The sequence below is a fragment of the Triturus cristatus genome, chromosome 5_1 (assembly GCF_964204655.1).
Source record: "Triturus cristatus chromosome 5_1, aTriCri1.1, whole genome shotgun sequence".
Classification (NCBI taxonomy): Eukaryota; Metazoa; Chordata; class Amphibia; order Caudata; family Salamandridae; genus Triturus; species Triturus cristatus.
In genome coordinates, this window is record NC_140587.1 from 363,538,771 (window position 1) to 363,558,589 (window position 19,819).

At 45.7% G+C, this 19,819-nt stretch overlaps 1 protein-coding gene across 2 annotated transcripts in view; it reads right to left on the minus strand.

The window, feature by feature from the left end:
* The window catches only part of LOC146830894 (fibrocystin-L-like), a 1,907,335-nt gene that overhangs the window by 373,153 nt on the left and 1,514,363 nt on the right, over positions 1-19,819 (minus strand). For both annotated transcript variants that reach the window (XM_085605084.1, XM_085605082.1), the window contains exon 55: positions 13,123-13,164. In XM_085605084.1, the coding sequence (XP_085461210.1) occupies positions 13,123-13,164 (42 nt within the window). The remainder of the gene's footprint in view (positions 1-13,122; positions 13,165-19,819) is intronic.

Below are 19,819 nucleotides of genomic sequence, written 5' to 3' on the forward strand. Positions count from 1 at the left end.
CAGGGAAAGGTTGGCAATACAGTTGTACAGTTTCTGCCAGTAGGTGGACACAGTGTTGGGAGGTCTATAGACCAAGAGCCCTGCCATAGAGGAGGTTATGGAAAATTTAATACAAAAAGACATGGCCTCTATAGGTCCAATGTCTTCAATTTTCTTATATGAAATTTCCCTGCCTTCCCTCAGAATTATTGCCAGGCCGCCACCGAGCCTATTACCTGCCCTATCAACCTTAGCTATTCTATAGCCTATGGGGATGGATAGGAAAATATCTGGATTTGAGCTCTCTCTCAGCCAAGTTTCCGTAATAAACATCATATCCCAATCATAGGTCTTTAGCGAGAGCCAAATATCCTCAGCATGTTTAGGAAGAGACCTGCAATTAATCAGGCAAGCCTTAATCGGTCGCCTGAAGCTGGGTCTACACAAGGATCCTGAGGGTAGTGTGTCCGCTGAATTATAAATCTCTACCTCCTCTTTCCAAAAAGCCGCATTCATATTAAAAGCGCAAGACCTACAATGAAACTCATTGTGGCCACACTCTTCCTCCTCCTCTCGACCTGGTTCAAAACATGTAGGCTCTAAACAATCTGACTTTGAGAGCGCACATAGCTGCTCTCTCGTCCGAACTTTTCTGACCTGGGGGAGCTGCAAGCAGCATGGCTGGCACTGGACGCGGACGGGCGCAGACGGGCTTGCCTTAGGCACACCCCCGCTGCGCGCTCGCGCCAGTCTCTGCTTTTTATAATGCCGCTGATCTTCAGTGATTAGCCCGCTGCCCGCCTTCCTAACATGGTGACATGGTGTGTCAACGCGCATGTGCAGGAGGGCAGACACCTAGCAGCAATAGTAAGTTTTAAAAAGAAACTTCCCACGAGTAATGTCAGCAACAAATAATGTCAGCAGTACATCAATCTTTTAAAAGTTCCCCCCAGTAATGTTAGCAGCACCCCTAAGTAAAAACGATAAAAACAACTGTGCAAGTTAGCAAATCGGCAAAATCACAATACCATTGAATGTAGATCTAGTTTTAGGACAGCATGTATCACATGTATCACCTTGTGTATCACACACAAGGATTTTCACTTGGTCACTCCTTTAAACCAGACCAACAAACTAATCCAGTCAGGTGGGCAATACTCTCTTTACAGTGCAACATCGCTTCTTCTAGGAATCCACCACATAAGAAAACAGAATAGCCCAATTTCTTTTCAGGGAGTGTGGCCAGGATTTGGAAATTCCTCCTGCCTACCCCATGCATCACCAAATCCTTGGCAATAGTCAAGAATGTTTTTAAGCTCTTACTGCTCTATAGACACATTCCCTCAAGACTTATCTAAATGTCCTCACTTAATCGTTGCTCCTTGGTTCTGTGAATTTTGTATATTTACCATTCGTCCCCCTCACATATTTTGCTTATTATGGTTTTTTTTTTAAACAATGTTATTGTTTTTTTAAACAAACACCAGCAATAGTTGAATACAGTATACCACAGCATTTATCTGACAATTCCATTTTCCATATGTAGAGGAAAAAGATGTGCAGTACACGGACCCACAGCTCTCTGCACTGTGTACACAAATCAAAGGAAGACATGTTTAATCTATCTGTCCCAGCCATTTGCCTCAAACTTTCTGGTATTTAGCCGGACACCCTCTGGCCTCAAACAGCAGTTTCAATTGTGCAGCACACCAGTCTACACCTCTGCGCCATTTCGTTATGCCCGGGGGTAACGGATTTATCCAACTAGCCGCAATTTCACGCTTGACCACCATTGTGGCGGTAGTAAAAAATTGTTTGTCAGCTCAGGAACCATCTAGCCCATCCATGATGCCCAGGAGTATATTTAAGGGGTTATGCGGGACTTCCCAGCCCAGGACTTCTGTGAGTTCTTTTCAATGGAGTCCCAACTACATGCATTGACAGGGCAGGCCCATACCATGTGGAAGAAGTCTGCCTGGTCATGATCGCAGCGCGCGCAAGAGGCACTTGCCCTCAGACCAGCACTAAAGAGGCGCTTGGGTGTTAGGTTGGCAGCGTGTAAGTAGTATAGTTGGACCAGCTGGAGCCGGGCGGAGGTGGTGACTGTTTTGGGTGCCATTAAGGCATCTCTCCAGTCTCCATTACTCCCATAAATTTCTCAACCGGACCAAAGTGCTAGTTCTGTTGTTGGTGAGAGAGCGGTCGATACGAGAGACACCCCCTCGTCTCAGGTTACCTGTCATAATTTACGCCTCCTGAGGGCTGTATTCTGGGAGGGATGTGCCCTGCAGTCAGGGCCGGACTGGCCATAGCGGGCACCGGGCAATCCCCCGGTGCGCCGCAGGGATGGGGGCCGGTTTTTGGCCCCTGGGGGCCATTTTTGCAGCATAGCTGCAAAATCGGCCCTGTAACAAAATCGGCCGAAAACCGGCCTGGGCAAAATGCTCGGCGGTACCCCCAAGCACCTGGGGGGCGGCCGAACACTTTGCCAGGGCCGGTTTTGGTTCCCAGTCCGACCCTGCCTGCGGTACGTGCATGTAGAGGGTGTGTCGTAACTGCAGGTATCTATAGAATTGCGAAGGGTGTAGGGGATAACAAGATTGTAAGTCTGGAAAGGTGCGTATTTGGTCGCCTATCCAGACATCCCCAAGCTGTGAGATACCAATGAGGTCCTACGGCCGGAATCTCGAATCCAAAAATTAGACTGTCAGGCTCCTGGCAAGCTCCTTAAACCAGGACCGTGGGAATTGAAATGGGGTGTTTTGGATCATATAGAGGAACCTGGCGAGTATCATCATTTTGAAGAGGGCTACTCTGCCCAGGGGGTTAAGCGGTAGGGTTTGCCATCTGTTGAGGTCTGCCCGGACTTTCTTCATCAGTGGGGTGACATTGAGTGACCATGCGAGATCAGGTAGCAGGGCCACCCAGATTCTGAGATATTTGAATGATTACCTTCCAATGGGTATCGTGGACTGACAGTCGAAACAGTCTCTGGATAGGTGGAGAGGGACCAGGATGGATTTGTTGGAGTTTAGCTTCAGATCCAAGACCTGCCCAAAGAGGTGCAGAGCCCAAAGGCAGCGAGGGCCAGATTGGGCTGGTTTGGCCAAGAAGAGTAAGACATCATCTGCATATAGCGCGATTTTGTCTTCCCCGGAATTTGGCAATCTCCAACCTTGAATAGAATTGTCAGATCGCACAAAGCATGCTAAGGGCTCCATCACCAGGGTGAAGCGGAGCGGCGAAAGGGGGCAGCCCTGCCTTGTACCCCTTTCAATGCAGAAGGATTCTGAGAGTGCCCTGTTGACTAGGACTCGTGCGTGTGGTTGGGAGTATAGTACTTTAACCAGGTTACAGAAGTGTTGGCCCAAGCCCATCTCGGTCAGGACATCCTCTAGATATCGCCAGTCTACCAAATCAAATGCTTTTCCAAAGTCAAGAAGAAGAAGCGCTAAGTAGGGGGTTATTCTTTGGTGGTGCGCAAAGGCAACATGGAGGTGTCTGAGGCAATGTCTAGTGCCTTGGGATAGCATGAAGCCACATTGGTCGGGGTGGACCAATTTCGAAAGATAAGGTTTCAGGCAGTGGGCCAGGATTGAGGCAAATATTTTGCCCTCCATATTTATGATGGAGATTGGCCAATAATCGGTGCAATGTACTGAGGGAGGTTGTGTTTTTGGGATTATCATGATAGAGGCGGCGACTGTTTCAGGTAGAAAGGAGCCCCTCTTGGCCGCTTCAGCATAGGTGTCTAACAAGTGTGGAACCAGTGTCTCACAGTAGGCAGCATAGTATTCTTGAGGCAAACCATCGGGGCTCGGCGTTTTACCTGGATCAGAGCATGCTATGGCTTCGCTGATTTCTTTCTGGATAATGGGGTGGTCTAGGTCCAGTGCCTCGGCCTGGCTTAGGCAAGGGAGTTGGAAATGCGTTTTGGGTGATCGAGTTTGAAAGAGAAAGCTCGGGTTGCTGCCTCGAATAAAGTTTGGAATGATAGGCAGCAAAGGTCTGGGCTATCACTGAGGGTACATTATGTGTGGTACCTTCTGGGTCTCTGAACTTCGGGATGATATGATTGGCCATTGGATATGTGGCCAAACGATGTAGGAGTTTCCTGTTTTTATCCCCCCACCCGTACACCCTGGGTACAGAGGATCTTGAAAGTGTTTTGGCAGCCTCCATGGAAATTTGTCTGATTTCTTCTTGCAGGAGCATAAGTTACCTCTCATGTACACCCACTTGCTGGGAGGCTGTCCGACCTTCAAGGAGAGTCGCTTGGCCCTCCAGTTGAGTGACCTGAGCATCTTGGGATGAATGCTTACATTTAAGTTGGCCCTTGGCGAAGGCGCAGATAGTGGCTTTACCGGCTTCCCATAGAGTACTTGTGAAGGAGACCAAGTCGCGATTAGTGAGAAACTACTGTCGGAGTTCTATCCCCACAGCCTTTTTAATGTTTTTGTCTTGGAAGAACCATGCATTGAACCTCCAGACCGGACAAAGCGTGTCTGGGGTCTCCCCACCCTCAGGAGGATAGGCAAGTGGTCAGATATGCCCCTAGGAGGCATAGAGATATGTCTAACATTCTGACAGTTTAGTGCAGGCATAAAAATATGGTCGATGCGCGCGCGTGTGTGATGTGCTGCAGATGTGTGAGTGTACTGCTTGGTCTGGGGGTGCCTAATTTTCCAGGTGTGAGTGTGAGTGAGTGTGCTTGCCCACTTGGTAATAAGTCATGCGTGAGCGGACCTCATGCTGGGTTGTAAGCTTGTGGTGTCAAGGTTTGGACACATAACTGCATTGAAGTCTCTGCCAATTAACGTCAGCCCAGGGGGCAGAGAGGCGATAAGGTCTGTTGTGCGTTTTAGGGTTTAGGTGAGCATTGATGGAGGGGAGTATATGGAGAGCAGGTTGAGGGCAGTTCCTCCCATGGATCCGTTAAGGGCAGTGAAGCATCCATGGGGGCCATTAGTGACCTTCGTCGGTATAAAGGGAAGATTGCGGCGCATGAGGATTGCTGCACCCCATTAACCTCGGGTGAATCCAGAGTGCCCGGCTTCATCGTAACCATGGCGTGCTAGAAAGGGGCAGTTAGTGCCCATAAGGTGTGTTTCCTGAAGTAACAATATGTCGGCAGCCTGGCACTGGGCATATCGCAGGACTGCTGTTTGTTTAACCTTGTCTAATAATTCATGAACATTCCATGACAGTATGCAGAAAGAGTCCCCGCCGTGATACGTACTTGTCCTTGTGGATATTGGCACAGATGGAGGCCTGGGCCGTGTGCAAGATTCAAGGTCGATCTGTTGTTGATGGAAGGTGCTGGTGTGATGAACAGAACATAAAAACTGGAACATGGGACAACGGTCCCCTACCTATCCCCAACCCTCCCCCACCCTGTACTTTAGAAACTGAAGAATTTGTCCCCCCAAGTGAAACTATAGGAAAAGAACCAAACTGAAATGCTTGGGTACGGGTATGCGTGGAGGACCCATCCTACATAAGGATATTTATCGCTGCATTATGAGAGAATCAATACATTACGGCGAAAGTCATCTTCTTCAAAGGCATCTACTGCAGAGCATCTCTGCATGGCATGCAGGCAGCTCAGATGCACATCCCAAGAGTGTTGGGCTCCAAGAGAGGACTGATTCAGCCGAGAACAGATGCAAATCTTTGGAAGAGGCATTGTCGGGTTCTGAGCGGGCCACAAATTCAGATCTTTGAAGGGAGCGGGAATCGTTTTTCCGTGCCTGAGCGCTATGGTGTTGTCTAGGGCTGACTGGTGAGTCCGATCTGGCTCGGCTCGTTCCTCGTCCTTTATGTGAGCGAGTGCGTCTAACTCTTGGCTTGAGCGATCGTTCTGGGTGTCTCCATCCCGGGCTCCATTGCATGGGGTCGAGGCATTCGCTCTGAGTGGACGTTCTAATTGGGCCATGTTCCGAGCACTCAGGAAATCCCACCAGGTGGAGATTATTGCATCTCGATCAATTTTCAGCTCTTTTGTGTAACTCTTTGGTGTGGGTTTGTTGACGCGTGACTTGCTCCTCCAGTTGGCTGACATCATCCTCGACTATGGAGATGCGAGATTCAGTCTCCGCAATTGGGGCCGTCGCATTGCAGAGGTCCTGCCCAATGAGAGCTATATCTATCCGGACTTCAGCAATTTTATTTTTGACTGAGGTCTGAGAGGCGCTGATTGCCTGTAGTATTATGTTGAGCTGCGCCGTCGCTGGGGTGCTTTCTCTGCGGGTCGACTTGCCCCCCCAAGATCATTCGTTGTGTATTGGTCCATCTTGGCTTGCGTTGGGGGTGGCTTGGGGTCTCAGTCTTTCCCCATGTTGGTGAGGAGGCGGTGCAGGGCTCTCTTCGTTATGTCTAGCAGTAGTAGCCTTTGTGGACTACTCTTCTCTGGGTTCGTTAGGTGTTTTAATCCGCGGGTATTATTTTACAGGTCAGACTGGTGGATTACAATTCATCCCAGGGTTTGATGGTCTTGGAGGCGTACACCCGCCATGTTCACCGCGGTACCCACTGGGGAAGACACTGGCAACCGTGGCGCACAATCAGGAGGATGCTAGTTCGGGGGATCAGGTCACTATGGGCAGTTGCCACGTGGGAAGGCTTTGGCAGGCCATCAATGTCCTTAGGCCAGAGTGACTGGCTTCCGCTACTCTCCCAACTGCCCACCGCCAGAGTTAGAAGGTGCAGCAAGAGAGAGGGTCTCAGAAGGATGTCTTCGGCCGCGTAGGGTCGAGGGGATCCAGAGGAGCACCCCTGGGAGGGTTCATGCAGGCGAGCAGAGAGATCCTGCGGTGCTGCAGGGGATGGAGGGGAGTCGCGGATCTTCTGGCAGCTTACCGGGGCATCGAGGGGGGAGGAGTCGGCCGCAGTGGCATCCTCCCGGTCCTAAGGGTGGTTATCAAGTCGGCTTATCCTTGTCCTTTACGGGAGTGAGTGCGTCTACCCCTTGGCTTGAGCGATCATTCCTGGGTGTCTCCATCCCGGGCTCCGTTGCGTGGGGTCGAGGCATTCGCTCTGAGTGGACGTTCGTCAAGCAGCCAAGTTAAGGCTGCTTCCGGAGAATCAAAGAAGAGGGATATGTTCTGAAACACCACTCAGAGGCGTGCCGGGAAGAGCAGTCGATACTAGAGGGCCAGAGCACACAATTTCTGTTTCACCTCAGTGAAAGATCGTCTTTGGGCTTAAACTTCCTGCGTATAGTCTGGGAAGATTATTATTGGCTGACCTTAATATGAAAGATTTCTGGCAGTGTTAATCACTAAAGATAAGTTCCCTATCATTGAAGTTAAGGATCCTGGCAACGATGGGTCTGTGTGGGGCTCCCGGCGGGGGTCTGGAGCAAGAGAGCGGTGAGCTTGCTCGACCGCAAACCATGCGGAGAGAAAGCCCTCTGGCATCCAGGACTGCAGCCATTGTTCAATTAAACTGCACATTGGGCCATGTTCCAAGCACTCCGGAAATCCCACCAGGTGGAGATTATTGCGTCCCGATCGATTTTCAGCATCTTCTGCTCTTTTATGTAACTCCTTGGTGTGGCTTTGTTGATGCTTGACTTGCTCCTTCAGTTGGCTGACATTATCCACGACTGTGGAGATGCGAGATTCAGTCTCCGCAATCCAGGTCATCGTATTGCAGAGGTCCTGCCGAAGAAGAGCCATATCTACCCAGACTTCAGCAATTTTACTTTTGACTGAGGTCTGAGAGACGTTGATTGCCTGTAGTATTGTGTTGAGCTCCGCCATTGCTGAGGGTGGTTTCTCTGTGGGTCCACTTGCCCCCCAAGATCATTAGTCATGTATTGGTCCATCTTGGTTTGTGTTGGGGGTGGCTTTGAGCCTCGGTCTTTCCCCATGTTGGTGAGGAGGCTGTGTCGCCCGGTGTGGCTCAGTGGAAGGGAAATGCCTCTGTGATTTGGTCCTGGGCAGAGTGAGAGCACTAGGTAAGTCCGTGCAGGGCTCTCTTCGTTATGTACAGCAGTAGTAGCCTTTGTGGACTACTCTTCTCTGTGTTCATTAGGTTTTTTCATCCCATTGTTTTATTTTACAGGTCAGACCGGTGGATTACAATTCAGCCCAGGTTTGGTGGTCTTGGAGACATACGCCTTCCTTGTTCACCTCGAGCTCCACTGGGGAAGACACTGGCAACCGTGGCGCACAGTCAGTGGGATGCCAGTTCAGGGGATAAAGTCACTATGGGCAGTTGACACATGGTAAGGCTTTGGCAGGCCATCAATGTCCTTAGGCTGCAGTGACCGGCTTCCACCACTCTCCCCACTGCCCAGCGCCGGAGTTAGAAGGCGCAGCAAGAGAGAGGGTCTCAGGAGGATGTCTTCGGCCATGCAGGGTCGAGGAGGTCCAGAGGAGCACCCCTGTGGGGGCTCTGACAGGCGACCAGAGAGGTCCAGTGGTGCTGCAGATGGTGGAGGAGAGTCACGGATCTTCTGACAGCTTACCGGGTCATCGAGGGGGGAGGAGCCGGCCGCAGTGGCATCCTCTTGGTCCTTAGAGTGGGCATTGGGTTGGCTTCTCCGTTCAGTCACTCCCTTTCCGGCTGCAAGCCCTCACACGCTCTGGGGTCCAGTTAGGGTCAGGTAGATGCTGCCAGTCATTGGGTGCAACCTCAGTGCCGATCTCAGGCCCACGCACTAGCCCGCCTCAGGCGAACTGGTCTGCTGCCATAATGAAGGCCGCCTCGGGCAGGTAACCAGCCGCAGAGCACCTCACATCCGGATCATCACCTGTGGCTCAGGCCCTCCCCCACCACCGACGCATCATATACAGTATCGGGAGTCGGATGGCGACTCCAGTAGTTGAGCAGCGCCCAGGGTCCAGGTCGTGGTAGGTCAGGTCACCTCCCAACCCCTCCGCAATAGGCCGACATGCCCGGGCTGGGATGCGGACGGGGCCAGCCTCGGTGCCAATTGTCTCTCGGCACCCCTCTGCAGAAATGCCGTGGTGGGCCTCGTTTTCCTCCGCAGTGGATGGGGCTCGGCTCCCGCCCGACCTGCCTCTGGGGAGCTTGGTTAAGCAATCCACAGCACCATGGGTAGCTGCACCGATCCAGGTGGCAGGGGTTTCAGCGTAGTCGTCCGCACTCACCGCTATAAGCCGGGTCTCGGGCATTACTCCGCAGGCCCCATCGCCATCTTGTGTGGCCGTCAGATCGGTCTCTGAAGGGCAGCTTCCTGACCCTCCAGCGGTAGCACAGCTTGTCAGGACATCTGGAGCTGGTCTAGAAGGGCATCGCCAGGCAGCGGATCACATTTATTAACAGCGATGTAGGCGGATGGATGGGGGGATGACGGAGGGGTCCGGAGCACTCTTAGAGAACGACCGCCATCTTGACGCTCCAAACCACGCCCTGTCTATTATGTTTTATAACTACATTGTTATGCTTTTTACAGTTTTTTGTTGGTTTCTACTTCTGAGTATAATAGGTACCACCCACTAGCCAATCTTTATGTTCCTTGTACTATTTTTCGTAATCCACAATTTACTCTTGTGTTAGCATTTGTTTAAATTAGGCTTCAATTTATCTGCATTGATGTTGCCTCCACTCATGGCTGTGCTATATAAAATGCCATACAACTGCATAAATCTACTACTGAGTGGAAGACAAGGGAAGGTGGGTAATAGCCATTTACTGAGTGGCAATATATGAGTTTGTGAACACCCAGAAGCTTAGACATATATGGGGATGTGTTTTGAACTTGGTATTTTTGCAGGGTTATCCCCAAACATTTTGCTTCCTTCCATCAATTGTTTCTGACCTCTTTTTTTGACTTTAGGACTCTGGGCACTTTACCACTGCTGATCAGTGCTAAAGGGCATATGCTCTCTGTGTAAATTGTGATTAGGATTGGCTATCTATGATTGGCATATTTGATTTACTGGTACGTCCCTGGTAAGTCCCTAGTAAAGTGCACTGTGTCCCCCCAGGGCCTGAAAATCAAATGCTACTAGTCGGCCTGCAGCACTGATTGTGCCACTCACACAAGTAGCCTTTCAAATGTGTTTCAGACCTGCCACTGCAATGTCTGCATTGGCAGTTTTTAAATCTCATGCCGACCTGGCAAGTGCACTGTATTGCCAGGCCCTAATCTTCCCATTTATTACATATAAGTCACCGCTTATGTAGGCCAAGGGTACCCCCCTGGGCAGGCTGAAGTGTATGTGAAAGGTAGGACATGTAGTGATGTGTTTTATATGTCATGAAATTCTGCGGATGTTGTTTTTCACTATTGAAAGGCTATCTCTCCCATAGGTGATCATTGGAGCTGCCTTGTAACAAGTGTAATTTGCAATCAGGAAAGAATTGAGATCCTCAGTTCCCCGAACTGAGGATTCAAAAATACATCTTTTAGTGGAAGTGGTTTTTGAATTGTGTGTTTGAAAATGCCACTTTTAGAAAGTAGTTACTAAAGGGAGGCTTGGGTCTTTGGGCAAGCCTGATTACACCACTTCTATTGTGTATACTAACAAAATATCTAGCGGCCTCATTTCCGAATTTTTTCAACAAAAAAAAGAACCAATGACCTTAGTTCATTAGCTCTTGTGATTTATTTCACCTTTCTTTATATTTTTCCAGCAAAATGTTTGTTGCATTTAAAGAATGTCAACATGAAAAGCAACACTTAATTTGTGAAAACACTTAATTCAAACATATATGGACCACAGTTGTGTTTACATAAATAACATGTGCAAACTCACTGACATATTTTTAACATAATATATTCAACCAGTCCCTTACTGAAACATAAGACACTTGGCAGAAAAATAATTTTTCGAATGTGTAATGTATCCTGCCAATGTGTATTGCCCTTGGGACACTGCATAAATTGTTGTCATATGGGCAGTGGTTGCAATACTAAATCTCTCCCAGACACTAATGCGGCAAAAGTTCCTAGTTAGTATACACTTTTAGAAAGTAGGCATTTTCTGGTTTAACCATCTTGTGCTTCTGCCTGCTTGTGGAATCAACACCTGGTTTGTCGCTGACAGGGGCTGGTTTGTGCATTAACTCCATACAGGTACACAGAGGGAGCTGAGGTATGTCCTGCATATCCCAAAGAGTCTTCCTGGGCTAGAGTGGTGAAGGAGTTTGTCACTAACACCTGAAAAGGCAGTGTTTGCCTTTCACAATGCTGTCTCCACCTGTTGTAGTGTGCCGGGCCAAGGCAGGACAGAACTGGTTCTTGTGAGGCTGAGAAACATTCTTTGAAGTGGGCTGACTTCAAAGGCTGAAAGTAGTACAGGTAGTGTGGCTTTGACCCCATAACTTTAGAACACTTCTGCCAAGGAGACAAGCTGAAGAGCTGAGAGGAGGAGTACTGCCCCTTTGCTGTGTGCTGCTTTGCTGGGTTTGCCTGCAGTTGCTACTTCTGCCTTAAAGAGGAAAAAGACTGGACTTTGCTGTGTAACCTGATTGAGAAGATTCTCCAGCGCTTGATGTAGAGCTTGCATCTCGCTAAGAAGTCTCAGGGATGCAAAGACTTCACCTACAGCATCCCTGAACTCCACTGCTGAGTGTTCTGACCTGCCTTGTGGTGCCAATTCCAGTTCTGGTCCCTTGGAGGTTGTTCTGCTTTTCCTGTTGGTGAAAATCCATGAATCGCCCTTGCAGTGCTGTTTTTCCCACCACAAAGCACCTTGTGGACAAAAAACACACACATCGCCAAGGTGTGCCCAAAAAGATCAACGCAGCACTGGTGTGTGGCCCGAGAAATCACTGCAATCCGAGTCCCGCACACCGAGTTTCTGAAGTCCAAAACTCCCGCTTTGACTCCCACACAATCCTGCCGTGCACCTGGAAGAATCGACGCTTCACAAGTCTGCGGCAGTAGAAATCAATGCAGGACCTGGATAGCTGCTGCATTGACTCACAGAGCCTGGATTTTCTCCTGCATCACACCTGTGCATGTAATGTTTGTCAATGAAGCCCCCGCAGTAAGGAACAGAGGTCGTGTGATGTATCTGTGTTTCTGGTGCCTCACCTTCCCAGCACCTGTTTTTCATTAGTAAATTTGACGCATCTCAGGTACTTTGCACCAAAAGTGACGCATCATAGTTTTCTATGAACTGAACTGATTTAAACATTGTTTTGGTACTATTTTGATGTATATATGTTGGATTTTTGTTGTTTTAGTCTTGTTTGGTTTAGATAAAGACTTTATTTTTCTAAACTGGTGTGGTGTTCATTTGTAAAGTTTTCACTGTATTATTGTATGTGTGCACAAATGTTTCACCCATTGCCTCTGTAGTTTAGCCTGACTGTTCTTTGTCTCGCTACCAGATGGTGACCACAGGCCATCTTAGGTGTGTAATTTACTCATCCTGACTAGAGTGAGGGTGCCTGCTTGTATAGGGTGCATACTGACCGACAGCCAGAAACCCCATGTCTAACAGTATAAAAAATATTTTTGAACCTCTTCCCACCACTCAAAAGGTCTGATATTTCCTCCTGTCAATGAAGGGACTAAATCCCTTTGCAGGGATAGGAAGGGGAGAGCAACAGTCCAAGACTTGAGTGAGTTTAGCCGAAGGGGCTCCCCCAGGAAAATGGATTACCTAGAAAAAATAGTTATTTAACACTTTTTTTGCATGTAAAAATGTATGCTAGTATATTTGCACACACTAACATCGAAATCACAAAGGTTTCCAGGGGTATGCCTGGAAACTGGAAAATGGTGTAGGTTTCCATTCGTAAAGTTTTTGGAAATTCTGAAATGATTTTCTCATGCCATGAGCACACTAAGCTATAACACAGGTCCATACTTAGGGGTAGATAAAGAGTAGCAGATCAGATCAGTTTTAGTCAATGCAAGAACAATTAAGTTGACTATGACAGATGACAAAAATCAGGCCATTTGCTCTTGCACAGTTTGTGGGTTACCATCAAAGACTTCGTAAAAAGGAACTCAATGGATGAGAAAAAAACTGTATCTAGAATGAAAATTAATATTTGGCTTTCCCTAATAGGTTTGAAGCCAGTGAAGGGAATACCTGATGCACCTACCCACAGCTGAACGAAACATGAAAATCCGCTGGTTATTGCACAACAGGCACCAAAAATAATACTTAAGGGGTCAGCCTTAAAGCCTTTGGGCTGGAGCCACGAACTTACTTGATTTCGAATCCCGGGTGTGCAGGAGCTGATGACGGACCGCTACAGCAAAAAAAAGAAAAAGGAAAACAGGTTAGCAGTGTATCATCTACATATTTACGTTTACCTCAGAAATCGGCAGGGCTAATTTACTATAAAACAGTTACTCACAACTGCTTTAGTAAAATACATACCTAGAAATTAAGATATGCAAACACCATCCAGGGATTGTCACACTAGGGTCACATTGACATGCAATGCAAAGAGGCTCTCAGTGTATGGCTGCTAGATGTAACCAGTTATGTATCAATGGGGTAACCCGATAGGCCACTGGACTCGGGTATATAATGTTACAAAAAAGGTAGTCACAGTGGAAATTATTCACATTGTATTGACAACCAACATATGGAGAAATACGAGAGAATATGACAACACCAAAACATATATCATACAATAAAGGTTACTGATTTAATCAATTCGAAAGACATTTGTCAAAAGATCAAGGATTCAATGCAAGCATTGTATTTAGACAATTCAAAAATTCAAGAAAATATAGGTGCAAATAAGGTGGGGTGACAAGGGATGAGGAATAGGATAAGCGCAAGTGATTGTGCAGTGGAAAGGTGGTGTATGTATAAACATCAACATACAATGATAAGAACCTTATAAAAGAAGACTGGTTGCGGAAGAGTTGAAGGTTTTCAAACCAGACATAATTGGCCTTGTGGAAACACATGTGGCTTATAAAGACAGAAATTATTTTAAACAACTCGGTTACGACTTAATCATCTGCACATCACAGGTGGTGTCTATTCGCGGGGTAGCATTAATGAAAGCCAAGTATTTTCCGTTCAAAATCTTACGGACCTTGGCTGATCCCAATGGGAGATGGGTGATAGCTCAGATATTTTTTTCTAACCGTAAAATGACAATTTGTACAATATACGGCCCGAATAATGACTCTCCTGATATTTTTACTCTTCTTAGTTCGGAATTATTAGACTGGTCTGGGGACCTGGTGGTGATGGGCGATTTAAACTGTATAATGGATAAGAAAGTCGACACTACAAACACTAAAATTAGGAGTAGAATGAGTCGAGTGAGGTTATCAATTCAAGACTTGCTTTACTTACACCAACTAGAGGATGCTTGGAGAGTGCTATATCCTATACAGCCAGGCTTTACCTATTTCTCATATCCGCATAAACATTACTCGCGGATAGATATGATATTTGTTAAATACAAGCTGTTGGAGAATTCTAGTATGGTTGTATGTCCTAAGATCACCTCGGATCATAACCCTATAATGCTTATATTAGCTTTGGGCAAGGTCGAGGGTGCTAAGATTAGAGACTTCTCATTTCCAAAGCATCTGCTTAACAACTCTGACTATATAATATTTATGCAAGATGCTCTCAAGGAATACCTTGCTAATAACCTACACTCTACATCTCTGGCAGTTGTTTGGGACTGCCTGAAGGCATATGTAAGGGGGGCCACACTACAATATATAGTCAAACAAAATCGGTCTCATTTTAATCTAATGGATAGTGATTACAGGAAATATACGGAGCTAGAACAGCAACACGCCCAATCTATTATTCTAAAAAAAGTTGAGGAACATCAAATATATTTACAGGTTATGGACTTCAGAGCAAAGCTTGGTAGAAGGCTTAAAGATAAAGTGGGTACTGACTTTATTAAGTTTAAAACACGGCAGTACGAGTACGGCGAACGGGTTGGACGGGTACTGGCACACCAAATAGCAGACCAAAAAGCTAAGGTCTATATAAAAAAAGTTATTGGGCTTAATGGTAACATTTTCTCAAAACTGCAGGAGATTGTGGAACAATTTTGCTTATTCTATACTGAATTGTATAGAGAGGTAACAAGTCCTAATACACAGTTAGTTATTACTTACATACAGGAGAGTGATTTGCCTTTATTGGACTCATCTCAGATTTTAAGTCTAGAGAGAAACGCTGATCTTGTAGAGCTCAATCTCGCAATCGGGGCGTTGCCCGCGGGTAAAGCAGTTGGGGAAGATACTCTACCACTCCAATTTTATAAAGTATTCAAGGATCTTTTAGCTCCAATTCTGCTAAATTTTATTAATGGGATACTTATGGGTGGGGACTCCCCCCCTTCCTGGAATAAGACTAATATTATTGTATTTCCCAAAAAAGACAAGCCGCCCGATAACCTTGGTTCATATAGACCTATTTCTTTAATTAATTCAGACGCTAAAATATTCTCTAAACTTTTAGCATCTCGCCTTGCGCCTTTGATGCATCATTTATTGTCTGAGGAACAACACGGCTTCATTCCTGGTAGGGACACTACTGCGCACATTAACACGGCTATAGTCGCATTTGACGTTGCAAAGCACCTGGATCAGCAGATTGGGATGATCATGTTGGATGCCGAGAAGGCCTTCGACCGGGTGGCCTGGGGCCCCTTGTGGAGCACGATGGGCTCTTTCGGCCTCGGTCGGAGGTTTATCTCGGCTATTCAGAAACTTTATTACAAACCTACTGCCACGATCAAGTACAGCGGCCTTGCCTCGTCTGTGTTTAGTATTTCTCGTGGCACACGGCAAGGGTGTCCGCTCTCACCTTTATTATTTGCATTATATATTGAGCCTTTAATTAAACACGTACTCCACAATACGTCTATACTACCAGTTGCTCTCAATGGTACTCTCCTGAAAGTTACCGCATACGCTGATGATATTGCTGTTTTTATCACAAGCCCAGTAGAAACTATCTCTGAACTAACTCAAGAAGCGCAGCGATTTGGGTCCTTCTCTGGATACAAACTGAACTTGAACAAGACACAGTCTATCCTAAATTTTACATTGCCATATGCCCCATCTTCATTAGGTATTACAACTTCGGCCAAGTATCTGGGGGTATGTCTTAGTGCCTGTACTGATGATATCTTTGACTTAAACTATACACCGCTTCTGAAAAAGGTCAATAATGATTTACGTAGGTGGCAAAAGCTCCTGCTGACTATTGTTGGGAGGTGTAATATAATAAAGATGAATATACTGCCTACATTTCTTTACCTCTTTCGCGCCATTCCCTTAAGGATTCCGGTGTCTTTTTTTAAGCGTTTAGATGGCGCCGTCGGTAGTTTTATTTGGAACTATCGGAGAGCAAGACGGGCGCTCAGATACATCAAGCTTTCCTTTAAGCAGGGAGGTTTTAAACTTCCAGACTTTAGAACTTATTTCTGGGCTGCCTTCATTAGCCGAATTCAATCTTTAATTAAGGGACCGGATGTGAGGGAACCTTGGCTGTCTTACCAGTTGGCAATTGGCTCAAATACGGGCTTCTTGCTTCAGTCTAAGTCTGATCCCAACTATTACAAAAGAGTCCGATTTAAGACTATCCGACATACCTTTCATATTCGGCAAGACATTTGTAAAAAGTTTAATCTCCCAGATTTGCATGAATTTACTTATCTCTGGGATAATCCTAAACTTCCCGATATTTTCTCGGACTCAGTTACGCAATTCTGGCAACAACCGGGAATTACAATGATGGGGCAGCTCTATGATGAAAAAGGTTTTAAGTCATTTCAGTCATTACTAACGGAATATGGGCTTACGTATAATTCTTTTTTTAAATATCTACAAATTAGGAACTTCTTTATGCAAGGTAAAGGACTGCTGGCTCTCCCTCCAACAACAGAAGTTCTTCGTGTAATTATCAAGAATGGTAATCGTGGTCTTATAGGGAGAGCTTACGGCTGTTTTATGGATGAATTTGATGATGATTTGCTTCAGGTTACAACTAAATTAAATACCTTGTTTGGTATAGAGGTGACTTCTGATGAGGTCTCAGATTCACTTGTTAGAATTAGTTCTTCTGTCACTTCAATCAATTTAAAACTACAACAGCACCGCATTTTATTTATGCTGTTTTATACCCCAAAAGTGATTGCTAAATGGTCTACCTCAAGCAATTCTATTAAATCCTATTGCCCTAAGTGTAACGCATTTGCTGCAGACTTACGGCATATGTTCGTTACATGTCCCAAGCTTGCTGATTTTTGGTGTAGGATTGCCCAGGAACTGAGTAAGCTAACTGGTAAAACAACGCTATTATCAGAGAAGGAAATCTTACTGGGGTTATTATTGGATACAGGCAATGTCTCAAATTTTTTTGTGTCAATTTTTATGGCTTGTGCTTGTCTGACTATCGCTAGAGTATGGATAGAAAAACTTAGCCCCACTATTAATGAATTTTGGTTGCTATTGAGGGGGGGCTACAAAATGGAATTGGCATTGTCAAAAGCAAGGGGCCCGAGATCTTTGGTCAAATTTGGACGGCTATGGTCCAGTCTACAGTGGGATTAAAAAGTATTTTTCTCTTTTTTTGTAATTATTGCTGAAACTTGATTTGGTCATGATCTGATATGATAATTCTTTTGCATATATCCATCTGTACCTACTTATTCATTGTAATTTTATCTAATGTAATCTAAAAATGCCTTTTTTGAATTGGTTTTTTCTTGCTTGTAGAAGATAAAAGGATATTTTCTTTTTTCTTATGTGATTGTGACTAATAAAGTTAAATATGAATAAAAAAAAAAAGAATGATAAGAACCTATCCAGCCAGATGTCTGGCACAAACAGTCAATGTAAAATCATAAACAGAAAGATGCAGTTAATGATTCACTGTCATCAAGTTTTATAGGATCAGAGGGAACAAGTCGACGTTTCGACCCCTAAGCGGACCATCAAACTGTGTGTCTTGAGAACGGGGTCCCCGACGCTTCCCGAACAGGTCATTCATGGACCTAGTGCCAACGCATTGATGTTACAGTGCCTTTAGAGATCTTTGGACCAAAGGTTTTTTACCTCTTGAGCCGCACAGGCCCACGTACTATTAATTTCCAGCAGGAAGGGATCTTGCTGATGCCGGTGCAACCAACCCTCCCAACCACCCCACCGTTCTGATGAAGACCCCGTTCGATTTGTTCCCTCTGATCTTATCAAACTTGATGACAGTGAATCATTAACTGCATCTTTCTGTCAATCACTTGCACTTATCCTATTCCTCATCACTTGTCACCCCACCTTATTTGCACCTATATTTTCTTAAATTTTTGAATTGTCTAAATACAATGTTTGCATTGAATCCTTGATCTGTTGACAAATGTATTTCGAATTGATTAAATCAGTAACCTTTATTGTATGATATATGTTTTGGTGTTGTCATATTCTCTCGTATTTCTCCATATGTTGGTTGTCAATACAATGTGAATAATTTCCACTGTGCCTACCTTTTTTTGTAACATGCTAGATGTAACCAACATACAAGCAAACAATGGCTTGACTATTCCTAACAATCAGGAAACACGCAACCAATGCCCTTATCTAGGCTTCATATTTAGGGGCCTATGTATGAGAATGTCACGCAGTGCAGCAAGTCACCTTGCTGCGCTGTGTGACAGGGAAAGGGTAGGAATGTGCCATATTTAAGGCAACCGAGCAAATTCTTGTCCTTTCCCCTACAATCGTGCCCTTTTGGCAACTTAGCGCCAATGCAGGCCCCCTTGCACCGTGGGACACCTTCCTGCACAAAAGAATCCGTAGAGGCGTATTCCTCTTTCTATGTATGCTTAAGAATGCAGCACACATAGAAATAAAGATATTTCTCCTTGTTACGCCTCTCTGGTAAGGTGTATCATTTTGGCGCATTCCCAGGTTTAGCAATTGTGATAAATATGGGAATACGTAAAAAGCCATGGGAGCTGCATGCGGAGACCCACACAACGCCTATGAAATGCCTCCCTTGCGCAGAGCTTTACCCCAGATTTATGGAGCCACTCAGGGCCATACAAAGTGGCCTAGCGAGGCTCCAAAAATGTCACTTTTTTTTATGCCTGTACCACATTGTGTAGTGCAAACGTGATGTGTACCAGTTCCCCAATAGGACCCTTAATGTGGAAGTATTCTGATTCGGAGGTAGGAAATACTATGGTGCACATGCATCAAACTAAAAAATAGCGATTCCTAAATAGCAAAAATGAAGGAATCGCTATTTAGGAATTGCAATTTCCAATGCATGACCAATTTTGTGAATATTTACCGAATCTGTATAATTCGCAATCGCAACCACCAAGACGCGCTATTTCCAAAAAGCCTAATACACAACCCGCTATTTGCGAAATCGCTATTAGCGAAATCGCAAATAGCGAGGTTGCTTTTGATGCATGGTGATGACATCACAACAAGGAAGCCATTCAGCCCATGCTTCATTCAGTGCTCAGTGAGAGTTAGAGGAGGAGGCTGAGTGCAGGTGATGGAGCTTAGATTTCACCTATAAAATGTATGCATTATTATATGACAAAAGGTTGCAGACATGAGTTCTAAAATGGCACGCAGATTGTGGCGCAAGCAAGATGAAAACATAGGCCTGATCAGAATGCTTCAGTTTGGAGGTGCTTTCATGTAAAAACATGCTCAATTAGTTGAACAGCCATGTTTATATGTGATTAATCCATATGTAATCTCACTATAGAATGCACATTCATTTAGAAAATGTATTTGTACTTTTAAAATGGCCTCATGTATTTTTGCAAGAGTAGAAATGTGCTGAATTGTGTTTCACAGTGATTTTAGTTTGCTTTAGTGGACTCAGCTAACTGCAGTTTCGACCTTGAAACATTAGATTGGAATGTGCTCCTTTTTGCTAGCAACTTT